At 40.3% G+C, this 24,508-nt stretch overlaps 1 protein-coding gene across 1 annotated transcript in view; it reads left to right on the top strand.

Moving 5' to 3' along the window:
* The first annotated feature begins 2,877 nt into the window (after window positions 1-2,877).
* The window catches only part of LOC149822306 (squalene monooxygenase SE1-like), a 33,512-nt gene continuing 11,881 nt past the window's right edge, over window positions 2,878-24,508 (top strand). Inside the window, exons 1-3 of the mRNA XM_089981064.1 lie at window positions 2,878-3,201; window positions 5,863-5,974; window positions 6,148-6,322. Coding sequence (XP_089837190.1) covers window positions 2,965-3,201; window positions 5,863-5,974; window positions 6,148-6,322 — 524 coding nt within the window. The 5' untranslated portion in view covers window positions 2,878-2,964. The remainder of the gene's footprint in view (window positions 3,202-5,862; window positions 5,975-6,147; window positions 6,323-24,508) is intronic.

Here is a 24,508-nt window from a genome sequence, read left to right as displayed (position 1 = left end):
AAGCTCGGGTAGTTTATCTACCCGAACGAGTTTGAGCCGAGCTCGAGGCTTGTTGAACATCCCTACTGGGGATCTCATGAGGGAATTGTTTGAAGCTGAAATAAGTCTATGGATCTAATTGAGGATCCGATTCATTTCAGCTATGAGCTACGACTTGAACCAACCTGATTGGATCAATCATAAGTAGGTTCATTCTCAAACTCCTTCAGGCATCCAGAACCAATAATATTTGTGAATCAGTTTCACTTTTTAAAAAAAAAAATTTAATTAATGTTCTCCGCTGGATTTTGAACCTTAGAGCCCCCTTGGTTATGATGGTACAACTCCAACTAACCCAAATAATTTGTAAAATCAACACACATTTCTACTTTTTCGGTATTTTTTAAAGTTCTGACCTCATAAATGTGTTGGGCATGGTCGATTAAAGTTATGATCACCTGTTTTAGATGAATAAAATGATATTTGGAGCCTCAAAATTTTATAAAGATTTTAGACCGTTGATTTTTTAAACGTTATTAAAACCCGTCCATATGTGGGAATCTAACACTTAAAGAGCTGATCCCTATAAAAGCATCACATCTGTAAGGTCAGAATCTAAAAATAAAATGAAAAAAACCTTGAAAAACTCATTTAAGCACATTTCATTTAGCACGTACCCATTAATCAGAAAAATATATATTTTTGGTAATCAACCACCATCTATATGAGTTGTTTAGTTTTTTTTTTTTTTTGATGGGCAAGCTGGAGCTAAGCAGACCCTCACAAGTTATACAATCGTACCATTGGGTTTTGAACTTGCAACATCCCACTAATTTCTCGTGATATTTGCAAAACATCAAAAAATTTTCATTAGAATATAAATATCATGACTTAAACATGATATTTATGTTTTTAATGGCTATTTGTCATGAAAAGCCGTGTGGTTTTTATTTTTAAATGTCTTTTGTTTATATTTTCTTATAAAAAACGACTACCGATATTTTGTCGTTTTTAACTTTTGTCAGTATGGTCCACGCTAATACTACCAGTGCGGTATCGAGTTTGATCAGGTCAAGTAAGACCAGACCCGTTTGACATGCCTAACCCCACCACGTGCAAACTCATTCAGTTGGGGTTGAATCCCACTCCTTATAATACAAGCATCGTGAAAAAACATCGGCGATATCTTGAATGTATCGTGAAAAAACATGATGTTTTGGTCGATTCAAAATATTACAGTATTGTTGGAAAAGATGTTGTTTAGTTTTCTTTTTTGTTTCCTTTTAAGTATTTTCTGATGAGAATTTGAGTGCCGTTATATTACCGTTAATTGTAAACCCAAAATGGGTGACCACCGGGTCAGACCCGAACCATGGGACAGCCCCTACAATGCTGGGGACGCTTGCCTCGGATTGGCTGCATGTGGTGATACAGTGGGCGGGGACCCTGTCCAGACCGCCCTGTCCCTGTCGCCTCCTGCTCCGAACGTTGGGCCCTTGGGACCCAACACGCGCAACGATCCAAATCGCCACGTGGAACCAACCCATCCAGTTGTCCTGGGAAGGGCGGCGTGGTCGATGCGGGACAGCGAGAAGGGCAGGAAGACGTTTTCCATCTTTCTTTGATATGTCTACTGTTTGTAGAGACACTCAAATTTTCTGTTATTACAACTAGCTCCTTACTTTTTTTCTGTTTTTTTTAAATGCTTATATATACCAAAAAGCAAAATCGGTCTTAAAAGCAATCGGACGACTTTGGTTTGACCGAAAGCATATGCTTGTGGCATTGTTCTTTCTTTATATATATATATATAGTTGGAGGAAGAGAGACCGTTCAGGAAGGTACGAACAGTCTATATCACTTTTTAAAATCGACTTTGAAATTAATTTTCGACAAATATGTCTGTACTGATGCAGTTTTCATGGTTAAAAAATTAAGAATATAAGCTATTATAGCAAATTTTTCTAGGTGTATGTGAGATTTTATAATGTGCCAGTGGTTTGAAAATTTTAAAGTTTTCTAGATCGTAAAAGATCCAATTTATGCATAAAAAAATTCTTACTAAGAGTCAATTCATAAGTTTTTAATCATAAAGATCATATCTGTGTGATCGAATTTGTCCAAAAAGACTTTTTAAAATATGATTTTTATGTAGTTTGGATGATTTGATAAAATAATTGATTTTATTTAAAATAAAAATACAAGATTTATCTATATATTTATGTAGACGTGGTAGCTGCTAACCACTTTTATAGCTAATCAGGCTTTTGAAAATGTTTTTTATACTTTTCTTAAATTTAATCATATAGATGTGATCTATATGCTTGATTTTACATGAACCAACTCTTGAATCATTAGGTATATTTTTATAAAGTTTAAAAAATTGATGATTTAAGATTTTTTAAATATTTAAAACTTAAAAAATCACAATTTTTATAAAATACATAATCTAAGTATCTTTTCTTGTAAATCAACCATGCCTATATGGTCAGATTTAAGTAAAACATAAGAAAAACCCTTTAAAAATTCTATTAACTGGGTGGTTAGTTAGAAAGGTGGTTAGCAGCTACCACCTCATCCCCGTTGTTGTTTTTACTCGCTTTTTCTTATACTGTTTTTAAGCATTTTTACGCTTCATAGCTCATCGCTTCTTGCACATGGTGAGTTAAAAAAAAAAAAGGAAATGTAAAGCCTCTATTTTGCACTTTAGACGGGTATTCTAAATGATTTAGTAAAGTAAGCACTTGAATGTAATAACTAAAACATAGACCGTGTTTATGAAAGCAACAGATAAAATAGGTATGTTTATATAAATTTCCTTTTTAAAAGCGGAGAGAAAGAGAGAGAGAGACAGAGAGTGACTGAAAGCGACGCTCGTCCGTCCTTGTTCTTGTTCTGATAATCTTCCTCTTCCCTCTGGTTCGATTTTCCCATCTTTCTCCAAAAATCAGTGAAAAAAGGTTGAAAAGAGAGGGAGAAGGGAAAATGTACGTGGAGTACGTGATCGGATTGCTGGCGGCCTTCCTGGCATTCGTCTTCTTCTCGAGCACGAGGAAGAGGAGGAGCAGAGACGAGAGAGGTGGCGGTTGTGAGCCGTCGGATCCGAACCAGCATAGGAGCCTCGCCGAAGCGCAGGGATCCGACGGGGAACGCGGCCGCCCAGACGTCATCATTGTTGGCGCCGGAGTCGCCGGCTCCGCCCTCGCCAACGCCCTCGGCAAGGTGCGGGTTCTTTTCTCGAGTTTTCTTTTTCTCTCCATATCATCATGTTCATCTCTCCATGCACTGAGTTTCTCCCTACTTTTTAGCTTTTTTTGTGCTTTCTGCAAGCGAATGATTTCTGGTTAAACGATCCATCGATGAGTTTTATTCTTTTTTCTTTTTTAATAGTGCAACAGAATAGAAACGATGATTCGTGAAGGTTCTAGCTTCTAACCAGGAAATACCGGAAAATCTGAAGAAAAAGCAACAAATGTATATCAAAAGGGTTTTATGTTTATTTGACCCTATCGTAACCGAGTAATAAAACAGAAAATAAGAAAGTAGGCTTTTACGATGATTTTTTTTGTTTAAATTAGCAAAAAAGTGGAAATTTTCTTGATACTGCCTCAACCGTTAGAGAAATACGTCAAAAATTATTTAGATGGGCAAAAGAGTGAAATTTTGCAGCAGTATTATGATATGCTGGAGAAATAAAAATATTTTTCAAATGTTATGATAAATAAATTACGACTAGTTTGTCTTTTGAAAATACCTATATAATGTTGCAGTATTTTCTAATAATCAGATACACTTGCCGTTTCAGATTAATAACAAAAAGAGAAAAAGGCACCGAGATGTCTACAAGCTCGCCGACTCCTTAGACAAGGAACACAGCAGACCTCAACAGTGTAAAGATTGTAATACAGATGATACATTGTTTTAAAGATCATAAACTGGTCGATTTCGTTGGAAACCACTTGTAGTGTTCGTATTGCATGGATGAAATGCAGTCCAATTGTAGTATGTTAAGAGATGGGCAGGCGTCTCTTGGACTGAAGGAGCATGTCGAGAAGATTCATGTTAGATATACACTACTGATACTGAATATTCGGCACATGTAAGCAACAAGAGAAGAATGAACTTCACTGGTATACACATCTTCAGATGAATCTATGGAATAATGGAAAAGATAGAATGAGGAACGCGAGAGCATCATATGAGGCTTAGGGACTGCACCAACAGAGAAAAAATTAGGTAGTGCTTCTCCAGATGGTTTTGGACCAACATGATTTTAATGTTAACAGATAAAAGAAACTGGAAAAATGGAGACCATGATGACTTAGAGTGGCTCCAATAGATAAGGACATGAATGATTGTGGAATACCTTGGGCTTTAATCTTAGAGAGGAAATGACAAGGTCTAAAACTACATTCTTGTTGTGCTTAGATGCAGATAAATATATGCCTGGAGCTTTTGTTGCGAGAAACTCACTATCAATGAGTGATACAATTTTTATTTTATTCTGTTGGATGTTTATTACACTTGAAAGGGATTAAAAATAAAACTACTTGCAAAATGTATGTAAACAAAAAAATGATAATTTTTCTAGTGAATGGCTAGTGTCTTAATGGGTGTCCTATCTTTCAATGGTGCCGTGACTGCATTTGAACTTCAATTAGTTAGTCTACGTGGCCAAGTTTATACCTAGCTTTCCCATTTCTCAACCTGTCTATGATTCTAGACAATTAAACCTGCACTATGACTGACATGGAGACTTGACCAAGCTCTGTGTGATCATCAACTGTTTTTGAGAACCTGACCGACAACATAAACAAGTTTGAATGTGGTTAAGTTCTTTCTTATTTGGTTTTATCAGTTCTTAAAGAGTTGCCTGTCTCTTGCAGTTAATCCTCTCTGCTTCAATTCTTCTGCCTTGTAATTTCCCCACTTACATATTTTTGAGGTGAAAATGCTAACTGATTTTACTAAGAAATAAAAGAATGAGTTACATCAGAAGGCCCATTAGCCCACCGACCTCAATTTTCATTGGATTCATGTTATTATGTGGAGTTCATTTCTCTTATGGTTTTGCATGGTGAGCTCTGAAGACTAGGATTAACATATTATTGGAAGATTGATTGTTGAAATCTGGATATAAGAGAACTCTTAGTTAGAAGCAAAGCTTACATAAATTAGCTTTCACCTTCATAAGTCTTCAGGCACCAGTTTGCTTGTGGTTTTGATGTTAGGCTTACTTTAACTCTTCCATCCAGTACTTGGTATCAGAAAGTTGGTTCTTTTTCCCTTTGTCAAACAGGCTATGGTTCACCTTAAATTTGTCAAGTTATTTGTTTGTTTGTCTTTTCATGAACTTTTTTCTTATTGATATTTTGAAACACTTGGTATTATGGTCTATGCACAACCAATGAATATGCATTTATTTGACCCTTTTTTCTAAGCTATGTCACATGGGTGCGGGTGCGGGGGTGCTGCAAAAATATAAAAAATTATATAAAGTCCAAAAATTAGACATAAATGAACCTAGGTGCATTGACCGCACCCAGGGTCAGGTTGACTGCACCGGGTGCCACACCCGCACGCGCATGCGCACCCCCGCACCCGACGCGGGTGCGGCACCTAGTTGGCCGAGTCCCTGTGACATAGTTTCTAAGGATAATTGCACTTGTGCAACACTGCTAACATCTGGATTTTCTGAAGATCATGTCAATTCTTGTAAATAAACTTCATAGTTCACCTTCTAGTATATGGATTGGATGGATGCATGTGAGAAATTTTTGTTTACTGTGATTAATCTTAACTTATTTTTAAGCTAGATTTGCATGTTAAAAATTACCTTCAAGAGTCCTTGATGACGTTTGTATTTCAAGATGCTTGTGGCAGGATGGACGTCGGGTGCATTTGATTGAGAGAGATCTTACAGAGCCCGACAGGATAGTAGGGGAACTTCTGCAACCTGGTGGTTACCTGAAATTGGTAGAGCTGGGTCTGGATGGTAACTGTTGTTGTAGCTCTTCCATGGAATAGAGTGAATCAGTTAACGGTCATTTGAACAACAATAGCTATGCATTGCAGCTATTTTCTATAGAAAGTTTACTGAAGCTGAGTGTTTGGTGGCAGATATGATTTGAAAGCTAATCTTTGTGCCATGAACATGATCTTTTGCAGATTGTGTGGAGGACATAGATGCTCAACATGTTCTTGGATATGCACTTTTCAAGGATGGAAAGGATGCCAAACTATCTTATCCTTTGGAAAAATATCATTCAGATGTGGCAGGAAGGAGCTTCCATAATGGGCGTTTCATTCAACAGATGCGAAAGAAGGCCTCCTCTCTTCCCAAGTAATTTACTTTGACTATAATTGATTGTCATGTCTTTTATGACCATGAAAACAATTGATGGTTCGGCTATAGTAGCAGTTTGCTAGTGCAAACTGATAATCCTGTTACTCATTGTCAGTCAATTCTTGTATTTTGATAGTAGTCTATTTACTGGTGATATCTGATGCCAATGCTGTACAAGAAGTCAAAGAATCCTCTAAAGCAAAATTTCATGTATGCCTGCCATTAATGTCAAATGATGTGTCTTCTCTCTACTCTTCTTGAAATGGTGGGATATGATAATGCCCTGTAACTGTTCCATGCAGGGAACCTGTTGGTATATAGGGAGCTTTAGATCCTCCCGCTTGTAGTTTTCAGTTTTAGATGGTATAAAGTCCCATCATACTCGAGTGATGATATTGCATCTCAGGATTTGCACATGCTCACTTGGAATGCAGTAGATTTTTTGCATCATGGTAGAGAATCATGACCTCTTTGCTGCTGGGACCTGTCACTTCTTTTTCATTCATCCTGAATTCCTTATAGGATCATTCTAATAATGCCTCAACCCGTGGATTCTACCATCATCTTTTCATGATGATGCTATTTTATTCCAAGCATTCAAGAAGAATCTAATATGAAAGTTAACATCAAAATTCTTCAGATGATAAAATAATGAGAAAATCAAGCAGGAGAAAATTATAAAAAAAGAATAAATTAGGATACCTCCTTAAGAAAAATCTTGAACAGGTATATCAAACTTCCAAATATTAACATTAAAATTTAGTAGAAACACAAAACACATTTGTTGAAGAAAATTTTTCAATAGATTCAAGAGTTTTGAGTGTTTTCATAACTAAAAGGATAAAGTTCATTCTAGAAAAGAATTGAAATGAAGTCATCATTAATGATGATTGAATAAATTCAAGATTGTTACACGTTCATAAACATTGAAAGAATAAACACAATAATACAAAGAAGAAAAATGAACATAAATGGATATGCATTTTTTTAAAAGAAGAAAGAAAAAAGGGAGGACATAGTATTTACTATTTACTAATCATAAAAAGTTGCAAGTCACTTTCTTAGTCCTTATCCAAGTCTTTAGAGTTGATTAGAAGTGACTCAAATGCAAAAAAATGTTGAAGTCTAGAAAATAAGAACCCCTTTAGGGCATCCCCATAGATGTTTAGGAACCCCAATTTGGTAAATGAGAATGGTGTTGAGAGTGGAGATGGCCCATTTTTAACTACATCCTTGCAAGGATGTAGTTGACAATGTTAAAATAGAGCATGCGTATGGATCTGGATCCAGATCCATACACGTCAATCCTTTTAACTATGTTGTTGACGTCCTTTTTTATTAATGACATTTTTGTAATATGGTTGTTGTGATATGATATTTTAGTCCCCATTGTAAAAGTGTTTCTAATATAAAAGCTTAGGGTTTGGAGGTGGAATTAGATTTTTAGCCGCTCCAGCCATTGTGCATCTCTCTTTTTTTTCTATTTTCTGTGCAGGTTGAACCATGGTGAAAACCTCTCACAATATCTCATATGGTATCAGAGCTTGGTTGTGGGACTCTACCAGAGGAATGCTCAACGAGATCTGAAGAAGAAGGCCCTTCTATTTAAGAAATCAAAACCTTCGATTTCTGCCATTCTTTCCCTTAAATCTTTGTCAGTAAAATTTTTGCTATTTCTTTTCTTAAATCTCCGTCGGAAAAGTTTTATTGTTGAATTCCCTTTTGAATATTTTTCTTTCTGCTGTACGTTTCTAAAGTTTCTATTCTGACCTTGTTAGCTTCGTGCGTTGTTATACATCTCTCATCTATGCATGGGCCGGACCACCTTCATTTATACACCTGTATTGAGGCATAGGCCATTGTCTCCTTAGGCATATGTCATTGAGAGTCTGTCTTGTGAATGTTTGGACACCATTTTTCTTATTCCCATCGTCACTCTTTTCCCTTCATTCCCTCTCTTTCTCTTTCAGAATACCAAGTGCATTTATTGGAGTTAATTTTTGTGCCATTTTTTTTTGGGGGGGGGTATGGGTAATACCGATTTGAACCCCATCTACAAAGACCTGAACAATAACACTAGCATTCTCTGGGCAATACTGATTTCTTGCAACTCTTTTCTCTTTTTCAATCAGCAATAAAATCAGTTTTGTGCTTCTCTGCGCAACGTCTATAGGCAGAGTGTAAACAGTTTACATTCTCAATTCTGAAACTCAAAAAAAAAAAGAGTTCCGTTTTTACAAGGTATTGGTTGGTTGCGCAAGTATATGTTTTATTGAAGCTCTGCTGATTGATTATGGGCAATACCGATTTGAACCCCATCTACAAAGACCTGAACAATAACACTAGCATTCTCTGGGCAATACTAATTTCTTGCAACTCTTTTCTCTTTTTCAATCAGCAATAAAATCAATTTTGTGCTTCTCTGCACAACGTCTATAGGCAGAATGTAAACAGTTTACATTCTCAATTCTGAAACTAAAAAAAAAATGAGTTTCGTTTTTACAAGGTATTGGTTGGTTGCACAAGTATATGTTTTATTGAAGCTCTGCTGATTGATTAAGTGATCTCAAATCAGTTTGTTTTCGCCTTGTTTGCTTTTTTCTTTTTTCATTCTTATGGATTCCTTCTCGTCTTCCGGTCTCTTTGCAAATTTCTTAAATCAGCTCATTATAGAAAAACTTACTCATTCTAATTTCTTGACATGGAAGAGATAAATACTTTCGTTTATACGCAGTCAGGATCTCGATGAACATCTGGATGGTTGTGTTCTTGTACCACCACAGTTTATTTTGCAGGAAACCAAGAATGAGAAGTGTGACACAATTACGAAATCTGTTAAAAATGCAGAGTATACAGCTTGGAGAAAGCGGGACCAGTCTTTGGTTGCGTATATTACGTCAACACTCTCTCAAGAAGTGTTGGCTACTCTTTCAGATGATTGCACCGCGGCATATCTATGAAGTAAGCTCTCTCAGATATCAGAAGCTCGAGTTATGTACTTGAAAAATGAGTTTCAAGGTTTGAAGAAAGGCTCAATGACAGTTATGGAATACATAGGCTGCATGAAGAGTATTACTGACCAATTGGCTGTTATTGGAAGTGCTATTTCAGATAAAGATAAAGACAACAACTTCTTAATGGATTGGGCTCTGATTTTGACATGTTTACCACAGCTTTGTCATGCCTTCACTTGCCCAATTTTGACGTTCATGCGAAACTTCTCCGGCATGAGATGAATATGAAACAAAGGGCGGACGAAAATGAGTTAGCTCGTTCTCATTCAGTTTTAGCCATGGATACTTTTGTAGGTTTTGGACAAGGGAATGGATGGAATCAAGGAGGCAGAGGCCGATGACGTTTTGGGCAGGGAGGACGTGATATCTTGCCTATACCTAATATTTTGGGTGCTTTTAATACAGGGAATCAGAGGAGAGTACCCACTTGTTTCTTATGTAATAAAAGATGCCATGTGAAAGCTGATTGTTGGTTTAACCCATAGAACAAAGGAAAAATAAACAAAACAAAAAATAAGTTAGCTACTACTGTGGACACGAAAGCGTCATCTGCAGATGTGCAACAACTTTTGTTATCAGCTGTGGCACAGATGACGATCAAGCAAAATGAACAAGGGGAATTGTATGTTGATTTCGGTGCTGCCACACATGTCACGGGTAATGCGGGTAAGTTATCTCAATTATTGCCTTATCTTGAAAAATGTAGTATAGTTACGAGAGATGAAACTTATCACTCCATTAGTCATATTGGTAGTGCACATATTCCTATGTCAAAGTCTTCACTTCACTTATCTAATGTCCTTGCTCCTAATATTAAAAAGAACATTGTCTCTGTGTCTAAACTTGTTGACGATATAAATTTTTCAGTCGAATTTACTCACTCCTTTGTTTATGATCATGATGTACAAACGAATGAGACGTTCGCTGAGGGGGAGCGACGAGGAAACATGTACGTCTTCAAGGAGATTTCCTCAGTTCCTGTTCTTCAGTTGGAGTCGTCCAAGCATTCTTCACCATCTTCGTCTTCAGAGTCTTTGTCTTCCAGTCCATTGAAAGTTTTTTATTCATCTCATTATAATAAGTCAGATATCTGGCACAGTCGCTTGGGACATTATAGTCGGGATTTTATTGAAAATCTTGTATCTAATGGTCTCCTTTCAGAGTCTAGTTTATATTCCCTTTTAGAGAATAAAAAATGTTCATCTTGTGAACTCTGCAAAAGTCATGTTCTTCCTTTTCATATTATTAACAAAATAGCTTCAAAGCCATTTGAGATTGTTTGTTTCGATGTTTGGGGACCCACCCCTATTCCTTCTCTCTCTGGCAGTCGTTATTATGTTATATTTATTGATTCTTATTCTCGCTATACTTGGATATATTTCTTGAAGCATAAGCACGAAGTTTTTCAAATATTTTGGGAATTCCATTCAATGGTCAAAACAAAGTTTTCTTGTGATATTGTGCATTTACAATGTAATGGTGGAGGAGAGTATTCGTCGAACGAGTTTATTGCCTTTATTCAGGATAAAGGCATAAGTCGACAAGTTTCTTGCCCATATACCCTTCAACAAAATGGGGTTGTAGAGACGAAACACAAGCATATTGACGAAAGCGCGATGAGCATGTTACATGACAACAATGTGCCTATTAGTATCTGGACAGAAGCTTTTCACACATCTGTTCATGTCATAAATCGTCTTCCTATGGCACTTCTAGATCAGAAATCCCCTTATTATACTTTGTTTGGGCAACATCCTTCTGTAAGAAAGTATGCGAAGAGGTATAACAAGAATGCTTAATGCATTCACACAGTCCAATGAATGAACAAGCAAAAATACACAATGAGGAATATCGAAATAGTCCACTAAGGGACAACACAAGAAGCCTTCAAAGAGGCAACACATAAAAAAATATATGAACTTTATTGAATGAGGGCTTGAAAAGTCACTAAATACAAGATTGGGGAACCCCCTATTTATACAAAAAATGAGAAGTGGGAGCCATTGGGGGCTCCCACATATGGTCGTTGGAGCCCCCAACGGTCATATTTATGACCGTTGGGGGTCCAACGACTACATGTAGGACCCCCAATGCTTTGATAAAAAATTAAAAATAAAAAATTAAGTAAAGAAAAATATCTTATTTAATGAAAATAGTTGTTTCTAAAACAATCATGTGAAATGACTAAAATACCCCTATCAGAGAGGGGAACCCCCTATTTATACAAAAAAAGGAGAAGTGGGAGCCATTGGGGGCTCCCACATATGGTCGTTGGAGCCCCCAACATTCATATTTATGACCGTTGGAGGTCCAACGACTACATGTGAGACCCTCAATGCTTTGATAAAAAAGCAATTACAAAAAAGAAAAATAAAAAATTAAGTAAAGAAAAATATCTTATTTAATGAAAATAGTTGTTTCTAAAACAATTATGTGAAATGACTAAAATACCCCTATCAGGTATTTCACATATATATACTTATAAGTATATATATATACGTGAGTACATATATTTTAACACCCCCCCCCCCCCCCTCAAACTTTATGGGGAGATGACCAAAAGTTTGCGAAGTAGGAAAATAAGATGGAGAGCTTTAGTGAAGAGAAGCCCCATTCTTCAAAGAAAAACTTCATCTTTATGGTATTTCAGAAAATTCATGCAACTCTAAGTCTTTAAAAAAGCCTTTATTGGTGATCATCCCCAAGTCTCTTCATTGGTTATCTCCTATGTCACATGGGTGTGGGTGCGGCACTTTCAAAAACCTTGGGTGCGGGGGTGCGGCGGGGGCAAAAAAAAAAAAAATATATATATATATATATATATATATATATATATATATATATATATATATATATATATATATATATAAAGGATTCCCCCCTGGTGCAGGTCCCTCATCCATGATTGCTCATTAGTGATCAGAAGGTTACCAAACATATTTCTAAATGTTGGGATTTGACTACCTATCATATGGGTGCCAATGAATTCAATGATTTCATAGACTTAGCAGGACTGATATAGATTGATTATGGGTCTTCCTGTTTTACTTGGCATAACAAGCAAGTTGGTCCTAACTATCGCGCCACTAGGATCGAGCGCTGCTTCGTTAATGACCATTGGATGTTCAGATCATCCCAACTCTTCCACCTTATGACAAACCGCAATATGTAGCGTAAATAGATGAACTGACTTCAGAGGGAGGACAAATCCTATGTGGTGGGAAAAGAGTATTTTTTGAGAGGCCTCAAATTATTTCTTCAAGTTATTTGTCAGGGGCTACATCAATCGTAACCCTTTTAAAGGTTGTCCAGATCCGTGGGGTTGGAAGAGGAGGTGGTTAAGTGGGATTGGAAGAGGTGGTTAAGGTGGTCTTTATTCTTGATGGAGATAGCGCCCCAAGCTTAGATGAGTATCCAGATAGCTTCTTTACTTCATTATGGTCTATTGTATCTAAAGACATTTCTGAGGCGATCAGAGATTTCTTTCTCAAAGAGATCATGTCCATGATGAGTTGTGGAGCTTGATTCATAGTTTTTGCCCTTGCAGGAAGGGGGGTCCGGGGGCTCCCTCCGTCGCGCCCCAAGATTTTTTTTTTAAAATTTCGCAGCCCATTTCATACAACAAATTTTTTAAAAAAAAAAATCCAACAAATGGACCGAAACGACCCTAGGTGCGGTCAACGCACCCAGGGTCGGGTTGACCGCACCCGGTGCCGCACCCGCATCTGCGTCGAGTCGCGTTGATGCGGGTGCGGCACCCTGCTAGCCGAATCCCTATGACTTAGGTTATCTCTATGATGAGAGTATCACATCTCAAAGATCCTGCAGAGAAAGAACAAACAAACAAAAAAACTCAAAGTATACAAGAAAAAAATATTCTAACCCAAGAGTTGCAACGATAATATATTGAAAAGCGAGAGTGGTTTAAACAAGATAGTAACAACTTTTCAAACCATTAGATAAGATGCAACATTCCTCAAGGACGACAATAAATCATAATTATCTTATTTAAAGAACATGATCCATTAAGATGAAATAAACACTTATGCATAAAAATTATTTTAGAAGAAAGTGGTCTTCTAAAAAAACATACTAATTTCTCAAAAAAATGTCTATTAAGAGACATTTCAAACAAATCTCATAAAAAGGATATCTAAATGGAAGATCATAATAGGATAATGAATCTTTATTTATCAAAAACTACTTAGCATTTCAATCAAGCGGAGCATTTCAATCAAGCAAGTTAAAGCATATTCAAATCAATAATGAAGAGACCATTAATTTTATCAATAAAAGATGAGTTAATAAACACACATCGTAGAGTGAAATATTGGGAAAATATAAAAGCCCACTAGAAAGCCGAACAAAGGCAATGTGCACAAAGGCACAAAAAGAGAACTTGAAACAAGTGTGCACAAGGGCACAATGCATAAATGGAAAGACAAATGCTCAAAGGCATAAAAAATAAGAACATTTATTGAAGTGAATAGGAGCTTTGCTCGAAAGCTTAACACCACAAGCACTTAGTGTGCAAAATTCACAAATCCATTATAGGGTAAATGCCAAAAGGTAACAGTGATTTCCAAATATGCATATTATTAATGAACTTTTATCGATAAATATTTTTCTATGCAAGAAAGAAACAAGTAGTAAAGATTTAAAAAATCATTACAGAATTAGTAAGAAATCCCATATGATAAATGGAATTATACATGCAAATCAAGACCAAATTAAGAATTTTCATAAATATGGAACAAGTATGGATTTTTTGCAATAGTTCATCCACTATAAGCAATCACAACCCACAAATTAAGTGTATAAGCGACTAGATCAAGAACATAGATATGATGCTACTAAAAGGCCAAATACACACACAAAAGTGTGCAAAAACACCTCTTGTCTACATATAATGATACTTAAAATAAGTGGATCAACGACTAGAACAAAAGTACAAAAGTCAACTATGGGCTAAAAATCACACATGAAAGTGTGAATAAACATCTCTTGTCTACATATAATAACACTCAAAATCAAGTATGTTCAGCGACTGGAACAAGAGTTCAAAGCCAACCATGAGCTAAAAACACACACGAAGGTGTGACTAAATGTAAAAACCAGTGTTAAAAAAAAAATCGGAAGCCGGGTCGGACCCGACCCGGATCCGTAACATGGTAGGGTTTTAAAACCCTGGCCCCGAGTTTTCTTTTCCCTTCCTCCCTGTAGCCGCCTCACACAAAAGGGGCTCCCCGTAACCGACGGGGCCACAATGTAAAGCCCGTGAAAAAAAAAATCCGCGTCGGACACGTGTCAGACACGTGCCCTGCACGTGTCGGACACGTGTCAGGGTCGGTCCGCCGTTTCGGACCCGGATCCGAGCTGGACCCGAGCCCGAACTCGGACCCGGCTTCTCGATCGTTCGAGAAGCCTGTGACTTTAAAAGTCACAGGCGTCTCGGGCGAGGGGCAAAACCCCTCGCCCCTTCTCTCTCATCTGCACCGCCCCCATCACGCTCCCGCCGGCGATCGGAGACGCCAGCGAGCGATTCCGACCGGCCGCCTCCCCTCCAAGCTCCGGTGAGTCCCCGATCGCTGCCTCTCTCTCTCTCGCTCGATCTCTGCTCCGTTCCCCTTTCGCCGCCAGCTAGCGTCGACGCCGATCTTCCCCCTTCAGTCGTCGACCTTCGACAGCCGGCATCCTCGCCGTCAGCCACGGCCACCGTCCTAGGTGCTGCGGCCGCCTTCAGAGGTAAACCCTCCCCTCTCTTTCTTCTGTGTGGTGGGTGGATCGACAGGGGGGCTGAGCCCCCTGTCATCATCGCTTGTTGGCAGGGGGCTAAACCCCCCTGCCTCCCTTTGTTGTTGGTCGACAGGGGGTTCCGCCCCCTGTCACTTTTTCCTTTTTTCCTTTTTTTTTTCTTTGTCGTCAGGGGGGCTGAGCCCCCTGTCGCCTCTTGCTTGGCAGGGGTTTACCCCCCTGCCTTTTTGCAGTGGGTCGGTAGGGGGGACTGAGCCCCCCTGCCTTCCTTTTTGAGGATCTGTCGATAGGGGGCTCTGTCCCCCTGTCCTTGTGCTTGTTCGGCAGGGGGCGAGGCCCCCCTGTCTTTGCTTTCGTTTTTCGGCAGGGGGCTTCGCCCCCCCTGCTTGCCTGTTGCTTCTCGGCAGGGGGCTTCGCCCCCCTGCCTTCTTTTGTTTGCCAGCAGGGGGCTAGGCCCCCGTGCCTTCTGTTGTTTCCCCTGCAGGGGGTGGAGCCCCCTGCACCCTCTCTTGTTCCTAGCAGGGGGCGGAGCCCCCCCTGCTCGCCTGTTGCTCTTCGGCAGGGGGTTTTGTCCCCCTGCCTCTTGTGTTTTGCCGGCAGGGGGCGAAGCCCCCCTGCTTTCCTGTTTACAGGCAGGGGCTTGCCCCCTGCATTTCGGTGCTTGTTCTCCGGCAAGGGGCTTTGCCCCCTTGCCTTGTTCTTGCTGCCGGCAGGGGGCTGCGCCCCTGTCTCGTGTTCTGACAGGGGGTGCTTCCCCCCTCCCTTGTTGTGACAGGGAGCTTCTGCTCCCTCCCCTGCCTTTCTTTGTGCCTGGCAGACAGGGAGCTCCTGCTCCCTGCCTCTGCTGCTGTTGCCAAGCAGGGCTGAGGCCCCTGCCTCTGGCACCCTTGTCTGCAGGATGCAGAGTTTCTGCATCTGCCTCCTGCAGGCAGGGAGGCCTTGCTACCTTGTTGCTTGTTTATTTTCGGCATATGCTAACGTTCTAAGATCTCCAGGTTGAACGGTGGATCCGGCTCGCCCTCTGTGGCTCGAGCTCTTGCTTGCCTACGCTGCATGCGTACGAGGACCCGCAACCCCTTAAGGTAGGGGATTCTTGCGTGAAAGGACAATAAACTGATAAATGCTAAAATAAGGAAGATAACTAAAAGAGGACGATATATGTATACGTATAATATATATACGTATGTCTTTACCTTCAAGGACGCGGTTTCGCGATCCTTGTCTTCTTTACTTTCCTGCACTTTCCTTTCTGTCGCCGCCGCGCTATATGTGCCTAGGCTTTTCTATTCCTGTCTTTTACATTCCATGTCTTTTAACTCAAGGACGCGGTTTCGCGATCCTTTTCCTCTTTACTTTCTTGTTGCCCCGCGCTTTGCACCTTGACATTTACTTGCTTATGTCTGCCTTGTTCTCCAGGATGTAATCCTGGTCCTTCTTTACGTTCTTGCACTTTACTTCTTGCATTTACTGTTGCCCCGCGCTTTATGCGCCATGGCCTTGCTTCTGCTTTACTTCTCGTGCTTTACCTTTCTGTGCTGTCGTGCTTGCTTTTGCTCGTACCTTTTGTATGTATTCGTCTTTATCTTGTTGCCGCATTTCGTGCATATGTTCAGCTCATCCATGTATTCTTATCTCTGTCGTATGCTTTCTTTCTTGCTTACGCTTATCGATAGATGCTTACGCTTATCGATCTATCGAGGTGCAACTCTATGCCTCGTGAGTCGTCCTTTACACTTGCGTAGTCAGTATAGGATCTCCTACCTCACGAGTCGCTTGCGTAGTTGCCTGCTCGTGCGTTACGATGATCGATGTATGACCTCATACCTCGTGTGGAGCTTTAGCGTTCTACCCCCGCGGTGCGGCTTCGCCCATCGAGTCTTGTCCCTCATTGTACCTTTGTATTAGTATGTGCATGAGTTTGCCTCTTGTCAGCTTGCACTCCCTGAGTGCAGCTTCGAGTGTATAATGCATATCGTTTCGCTTGTTTTAAAGGTCTCGACACACACTTATGCACTTCGGTTCTCCAAAGACGATGGTCTTAGGTGCGATCCTATTTTCAGGAATGTATAGCTTGTAAAGTGATAGCGGTCAGATCCTCCCAAATCGATGTATTTGGGATAAATGTGTACAACCTTAGTTTGCCTATTCGATACGACTTATATAACCTTGTTTAAGATCCTGTGCACGAGTAGGGGCGGGGATCCTAGCGAGGTACTTGCGCCATCACTAGATCGACGTTACCTCACTTCTGATGCGAGACCTAGTTTCTAGGCTTTCTGGTTCAATCAAGATTGTAGCGCCTTCCTTTGTGAAGGTATTGTTGGATCTCTTACGAGGAATCCATGTTCCTCCTCTTGTAGTTGTACCCTTAGTCACATACGATATGTTTGGACTACGAGAGCAGAACAAGAGGTCTATAGAAACCTCTAAGCGTGTATTGACACTTTAAGCTAATCCTGTTATGTTGATTTTGCCTAATAGGCAGATTGCTCGCGATTGTCTAAAGGACGATAAGTTGGAACTGGAATGAGTTCACTGTGGGCTTCTGTAAAGTAGAAGCATTGGGATTTCCTGCGAGAGATCGATACCCCTCTCATCGTGGTTGTACTTTTAAACAGGTACGTTGCTTACTACGATGAGTAGGATGAGAGGTCTATGTCTGCCTCGAACATGCAATGACATGTATTTGAGATCACAAGAGTGATGTTTCTACCCTCACTAGGGATTGGCCCCTTTTCATCGTGATTATACATTTGAATAGGTACGATGCGTACTGCGGAGAGTAAGATGTGAATTGTGTGCTTGCCTCGAACGCGCAATGGCGCGTATAACTCACCTAAATAATAATCATGCGCCTTCACAGGCAAGATGCTCGATTTGGGTTGAAAGACCAGAGTATGAGAATGAGACGGCGGTTAAGAAACCCTCCGTCGTGCTCATTCAGGACGGTTCATCAAGAGAGAAAATGGATGGTACAAAACTCCGATGGACAGTCATATATGGCAATCTCGGGCAAAGATCCGACCTTCCCCAGTCATCGGAGGTTAGGGGAAATCCTTTGGGCCACTTCTGCAGAAGTAGGGATGCGCATCCATTGGGCCTTTGTTTGCCTTTGGGGATTTACTCTCTTGGTCACAGACCGTCCCCTTAGGAAGCGAACTCAGTCAGTCATTCGGGGTATAATAAGATACATAGCATATGGACCCCCGAATCGATCTCGGCTGTTTCTACGTTTTGCCTTGTGCGTACCCACAACGGCCTGCTCAGTAATGAGATAAGATATAACTTATACACATGATCATGAGATATGCATGTTGTGACATGCGTTGCTTGCTTGCTTGTTAGCTCGATAGTTCGGTATGCTACTCGTTGAGCTAGGTACGCCTGTTGAGGCGTTGCCCTTGTTGGTTAAACTGCTTATGCAGTTCCTTGCTTAGTAATAACTAGCTTCTCGTACTAGTTGATTGCTTATCCTTTGTGGATTATGTGTTGCTTGTGATGCAATAACTTGTGCCTCACGATTAATGTAATCACTTGTCGATGGATTGAGCCATCCTATGGTACTTGTATGTATTATGAGTGTTTTATGAATACCTCTCTTATGCAATTGCTTTGCTTAACTGGTGAATAGAGTTAGTTACTTTTCACCTATTATATCTGTGGGATTGCTATAGTGGTTTGTTCAGCACTATAATCCTCCTTGCTCTTGTACGTAGCTGTTTGCCTTACTAGAGCCTTGCTTACTCTATAGCACATTTGGTTAGATCCGCTAGTTTTGCTTGTTCCTGCTTTAGCTAGCGTTTATCTTACTTATTGCAGCTTTTGCTCTTTCTTGTCCTTTGCACCCCTACTAGTCTTTTGTGAGACTGACTCATTTTCATGGGCAGGTGGTGAACAGGTTAAGACAACTTGCGATGGCACGATGACGCGATGCATTTAAGGCAATGCCCTTTCCTGACGTTGCGCTCTTGGGGTCTCTTTTGATAGAGCTGGTACAAGGTTTCTTTGAAAGCATCTCTTTTGATTATAACTCTGCATTTCTAAAACTGTTTTACCAAAATGTGGTGGTTCTTTTCATTTCAATAAAATATATATTTGAATTGCAACTCGGTTTGTAAGGGGGAATCTGCTTTTGGTTGTAATGTGCCCAAGGTCTAGGGACTTGTTGTTTTGAACCTGATCTTCCGCTGAACTTCTGTTTTAAACTCTGATAAATGATTGATTTCAAAGCTTTCAACCTTTTTCATAAAAGGTTTCAAGTCCACGATTTTGGGGCGTGACACACAATCTCCCCCCTTTCCCCCTGTGCCTTCTTATTAAGCAACGCAGAGGGAGAGGAGGCCCTCACGCGCAACTCCTCTCCCATTCCCTATCGTTCGTCTCCCTGCTTGCAGCAGTCGACGAGATACAGGTACACTTCCCCTCTCTGTCCCTATGTCTTCTCCCTTAACTCCCCCTTCTGCATGCGTTGGGAGGTCGGTAGGGAGCCGACGGTCGTTCCCTGCTGCGATTCTTCTTCGAGCTGCTATTGCTGGGATGCTGACAGGGAGCTGACGGGCATCCCTGCGGCGATTCCTTTTCCCCCCGTTGGTGCCTCTCTGCTCTGCCGAGGGACTGGCGGGAGGCCGATGGTCCCGGCCAGTGTTGTGAAAAGCGTTGAGGCGTAGCCAGGCGCTCCACCAAAATCTGAGGCGAGGCGTAAGCCTCAATTTTTTTTATTAAAACTTAAAAAAAACTATAAAAATTATAAATAAATAAGAAATGCTTTATTGATGAAGCAACAACCAACAAAAAATAAAAAATCTCAAATAAATACGGAAAAAATATGAACTGCCGCATAGAATATCAGTAAGCATCCTTGTGGACAAAAAACAAACGAATTTTTCTTTTCTAAAAAGAATCAAAACTGCCCTGGAACTTAACACATAGATCACTTTCTGTCAATGTGCTTAATACAAAAATTCAAAACTATCATTAGGCTCAATAAATTTATATCCTGTTATGGAACTTAACATAAATAAATTTCTGTCAATATCCTTAATACAAAAATTCATCAAAACCAAAAACGTGCTGGAAATGCATATCAGGTGTATTTGCAGATTTTCAGTGTATTTGCAGATTTTCATTAAAAACAAAAACACGTAGATACCATGATTTCAACATATTATATCTTTTTCACTGTCAAACACGCATATCAAAATTTTCCCCTATGCTGGAAATGCATATCAGGTGTATTTGCAGATTTCCAGCAAAAGCAAAAACACGCAGCTGCAGTGATTGTATCCATTAACATACAAAAAAATTAACCATCTAATGAAACATAAAACACAAACATTTTTTAATGTAACACCAGGTTTCTGTACATAAAAGAAAACGCAGGACCCCTAGCAGAAACACGACAGAATGTATTTGGCGCAGAATCATCCTGACAAAAATAAATAAAATCACGCCTCATAGCAAAGTGCGCAGGTTTCTAATCTTTTGTTTTTCTTTTATTTTCAGATGCATATTGAGAATGCTGAGCACATTCAGAGGTGTATTGAAAACGCAGAACACCTTTGGATGTGTATTGAAAACGCAAAGCATACTCGGAAGCATCTTGAAAACGCAGAGCACATTCAGAGGTGTATTGAAAACGCAGAACACATTAACTGAAAACAAAAAGAATAAATTAGAATAGTTGAATGCATTTTCTGTGCATGAACTACAACAAAAAGAGAGACAAAATATGTGCATCTGTGCATTTTTTTGTATCACGCGAGAGACGAGGGAAGAGATAAGAAGAGGAGGAGAACGAGAGAGCAAAAAAAAATCCATACCTGTTTCGGGGCTCCACCACGCGAGAGAGAATGTTGTGAGCCTGTGAGAGCCGTGAGGGAGAGAAGGCTTTGAGAAAAAAACAGAGATAGGGGGCGAGAAAAAAAATCAAAACACATAAAAGGGGTCGGTAGGGCTTTGTTTGAGCCTTATTTTTTTGGTCGAATGAGGGTTTTGACCCTCATTTGACCAAATAAATTGAGGCGTGTACGCCTCAGTCCGAGGTGCGCCTCGCCTCAAGGCGTGCGCCTCAAGGCCTATGAGGCGCACGCCTCAAGGGTATTGCATTTCAAGCCTGCGCCTCAAGGCACAAAGGCCCTCGCCTTGAGGTGAGACACGTTTTTAACAACACTGGTCCCGACAGTCCCCTTTTTTGCCTCTCTGAGGTCGCAGGGAGGTCGGTAGGGAGCCGATGCCCCCCCCCCCCGCGACAACTTTTTCCCCTTTCCTCTAAGTTGGTTGTCGGGAAACCCACAGGAGGCCGGCGAACCCCTTGTCGTGTGCCTCCTCTCTTTTGCCTATCGGGAGGTCGGCAGGGGCAGGGTTTTCCCCTGCTTGATCCCCCTCTTTCGAGGAGACCCAACGGGGGCTCTAGGTGGCTGGTAGGAGCAGGTGGTGCACGCCACCTTGTGTTGGGACGTGGCAGGTTCAAAACCCAATGGTATAGTTATAAAACTGGTAGGGGTCTGCTTAACCGCACGTCGCAAATTTGAAACCCAATGGTAAGTTGACTAGTAAACAGGTAGGGTCTGCTTAACCCCACCCTTTCCTTTTTGTTGAGCTAATCTCAGCTCGATTGGGGTCCAACCGAGTGTGGCTCTATTGGGGGCCTAGTCGATGCCCTTAATATTCTCGCTCGGTGCTCGCCGACTTGGGGCCTAGTCGATGCCCTCAATATTCTCGCTCGGTGCTCGCCGACTCGGGGCCTAGCTCAGACTAGCAATCTAGGCTAGGGTTGCGTTTCGCTTGTGGTGACCTCTTTCCTGTGCTTGGCAGACACTCCGATGATGCCAGACTGAGTCGTTCCTCAACATTTCTGAGTTTTTCCTTCAAGCGTCGGTTTTAAGGTACGGGTTCTTCTTCTTGAAACATATGAGAAATCGGGTGGAGATTGGGTTCCATGCAATCTTTGGATCGAAATCCATGGAGGAGCAGTGGATTTACGATTTCCACCGTTACCTATCTGTATTTCGGTATTTTTATTGGTTTCAGTAAAGAAAATCTGTATGCTGTGTATGGGCTTGGATAGTTTGGTGAAAAGAAAAGAAAAATTATATGGGGGTTTAACGCTTGCACACGGGCATTCGCTTTCTGGTTAATCATGTATGTACTTGTAATACAGACGGTTATACTTTCTTTGCACCTAATTTATCTCTGATTTTATTTAAGCATTGATAGTCAAACTAATGAGTCATACTATGAAACTTTGGGAGAGGGTGATTGAGTCTAGGTTGAGGAAGGTTGTCATGATATCGGGGAATCAATTTGGTTTTATGCCTGGAAGATCAACTATGGAAGCTATACATCTTCTTAGACAACTTATTGAGAGATATAGAGAGAGGAACAAAGATTTGCATATGGTTTTTATTGATTTGGAGAAGGCATACGATAGAGTACCTAGGGACGTTCTCTGGTGGACAATGATGAAGAAAGGTGTTTCTCTCAAGTACATTAGTATAATTAAAGATATGTATGAAGGAGTAGTAACCAATGTCCGCACTTGTGGAGGGGTGACAACCAATTTTCCTATAACGGTTGGGTTACATCAAAGATATGCTTTAAGCCCTTTCCTATTTGCTATAGTGATGGATGAGCTTACAAGATCAATTCAAGAAAATATGTCGTGGTATATGTTGTTTGCTGGTGATATTGTTTTGATTGATGAGTCTATAACTGAGGTTAATGCTAAGTTAGAATTATTGAGACAGACATTGGAAGCAAGAGGTTTTAAGTTGAGTAATAGTAAGACAAAATATATGAAATGTCGGTTTAGTAAGCGGGAGTGTAGTGAAGCTTGGTGAGCAAAAAATACCGATGGATGATTGTTTCAAATATTTGGGATCTATCATTCAAAAGTATGGAGAAATTGATAGAGATGTAAATCATAGAATAAAGGTTGGGTGGATGAAATGAAAAAGTGCAACTGGAGTGTTGTGCGATCGTAGAATGCCATTGCGGTTGAAGGAAAAGTTTTATAGGATGACTATTAGGCCTGCTCTACTATATGATACGGAATGTTGGGTTGCCAAGAGACATCATATTCAAAAAATGAGTGTAGCTGAGATGCGTATGCTTAGATGGATGTGTGGAAATACAATAAAAGATAAGATTCAGAACGAGGAGATACGTAAGAAGGTAGGCGTTGCACCCATTGAAAATAAGATGAGAGAGAATCGTTTACGGTGGTTTGGACATATTCGGCGAAGGCCTAATGATGCCTCAGTTAGAAGGATGGAGAAATGGGAAAATATATTAGTTAAAAGAGGTCGGGGTAGGCCTAGGAAGACTTGGATGGAGATGATAGGAAAGGATATGAATGCTTTGAACCTTATCAAGGACATGGCATTGGATAGAAATGATTGGAAGAGAAGGATTCATGTGGAAGACCCAGAATGATTTTCTTTTTTGGTTTATATCGCCGACCCCAATTGTTTTGGGATGAAGGTGTAGTTGTTGTATTGATAGTCAAACTAATGTACATAATTATATCTTCGTATCCTGTTAATTGTTGATTTACCATAAATGTGCTTGAAAGTTATATTCGAAGCATAGGGGTATGGGGTGATATAGCTTGGGAGTCGGCTGGACTGGTTGGCAGGTCCATTTGGCTGAGTTGTTATGACTAGCCGGCCAACAGGTTGTCTTGTGCGGGAGCGTCCTACCTGACCAACAATTTAAGGATGTGCAAAATATAACTATTGGACAAAAGGGAGAAAGGTGAATTCTATACATGCCGAACTAAAATCTGACACATGTAATGCTATTAGTTATGGATCAAATCATGAAAATTATGTAAATGCTAAATGATTGAGGTTTCAATTAACATGGACATGCATAATAAACAGTTTTGTTTACGTGCACACACACTCAAAGGGAGTATGCATTGGCATGGATACATGTGTATGGATGTAGGAAATACACATGACAAAAATGCATGTGACGTGGGAAATTACACACTTATGATTGACTTTGTTCACGTGCACACACACTCAAAGGGAGTATGCATTGACATGGATACGTGTGTATGGATGTAGGAAATACATATAACAAAAATGCATGTAACGTTAGAAATTACATGCTTATGATTGACTTTATTTTGCATGGGCGCACGTGCATTTGGCACATTAGTCTGATGTTATATAACACATCACTTTGGTTTTATTGTGTGATGCATCGATGGCCTAATGGATCATCACCGGCCTGAAGAGCCGTGGACTTGGTTATTTTTCTTATATGTTTTATTGCATCACTTAAACCACACATGTTGGTATTGCACACTACTACACTGTTCTAATTGTACTCACGGGGCTGGAGTCCCGAAAGGATTCTCGCTGGGGTGGATGAAAGCTTTTGCCTTTATGGTGTGGCAAAACTTAAA

Source organism: Nuphar pumila, chromosome 11 (assembly GCF_984573655.1).
Source record: "Nuphar pumila chromosome 11, dmNupPumi1.hap1.1, whole genome shotgun sequence".
Lineage (NCBI taxonomy): Eukaryota > Viridiplantae > Streptophyta > Magnoliopsida > Nymphaeales > Nymphaeaceae > Nuphar > Nuphar pumila.
This window is presented reverse-complemented; position numbering and strand designations above follow the sequence as displayed.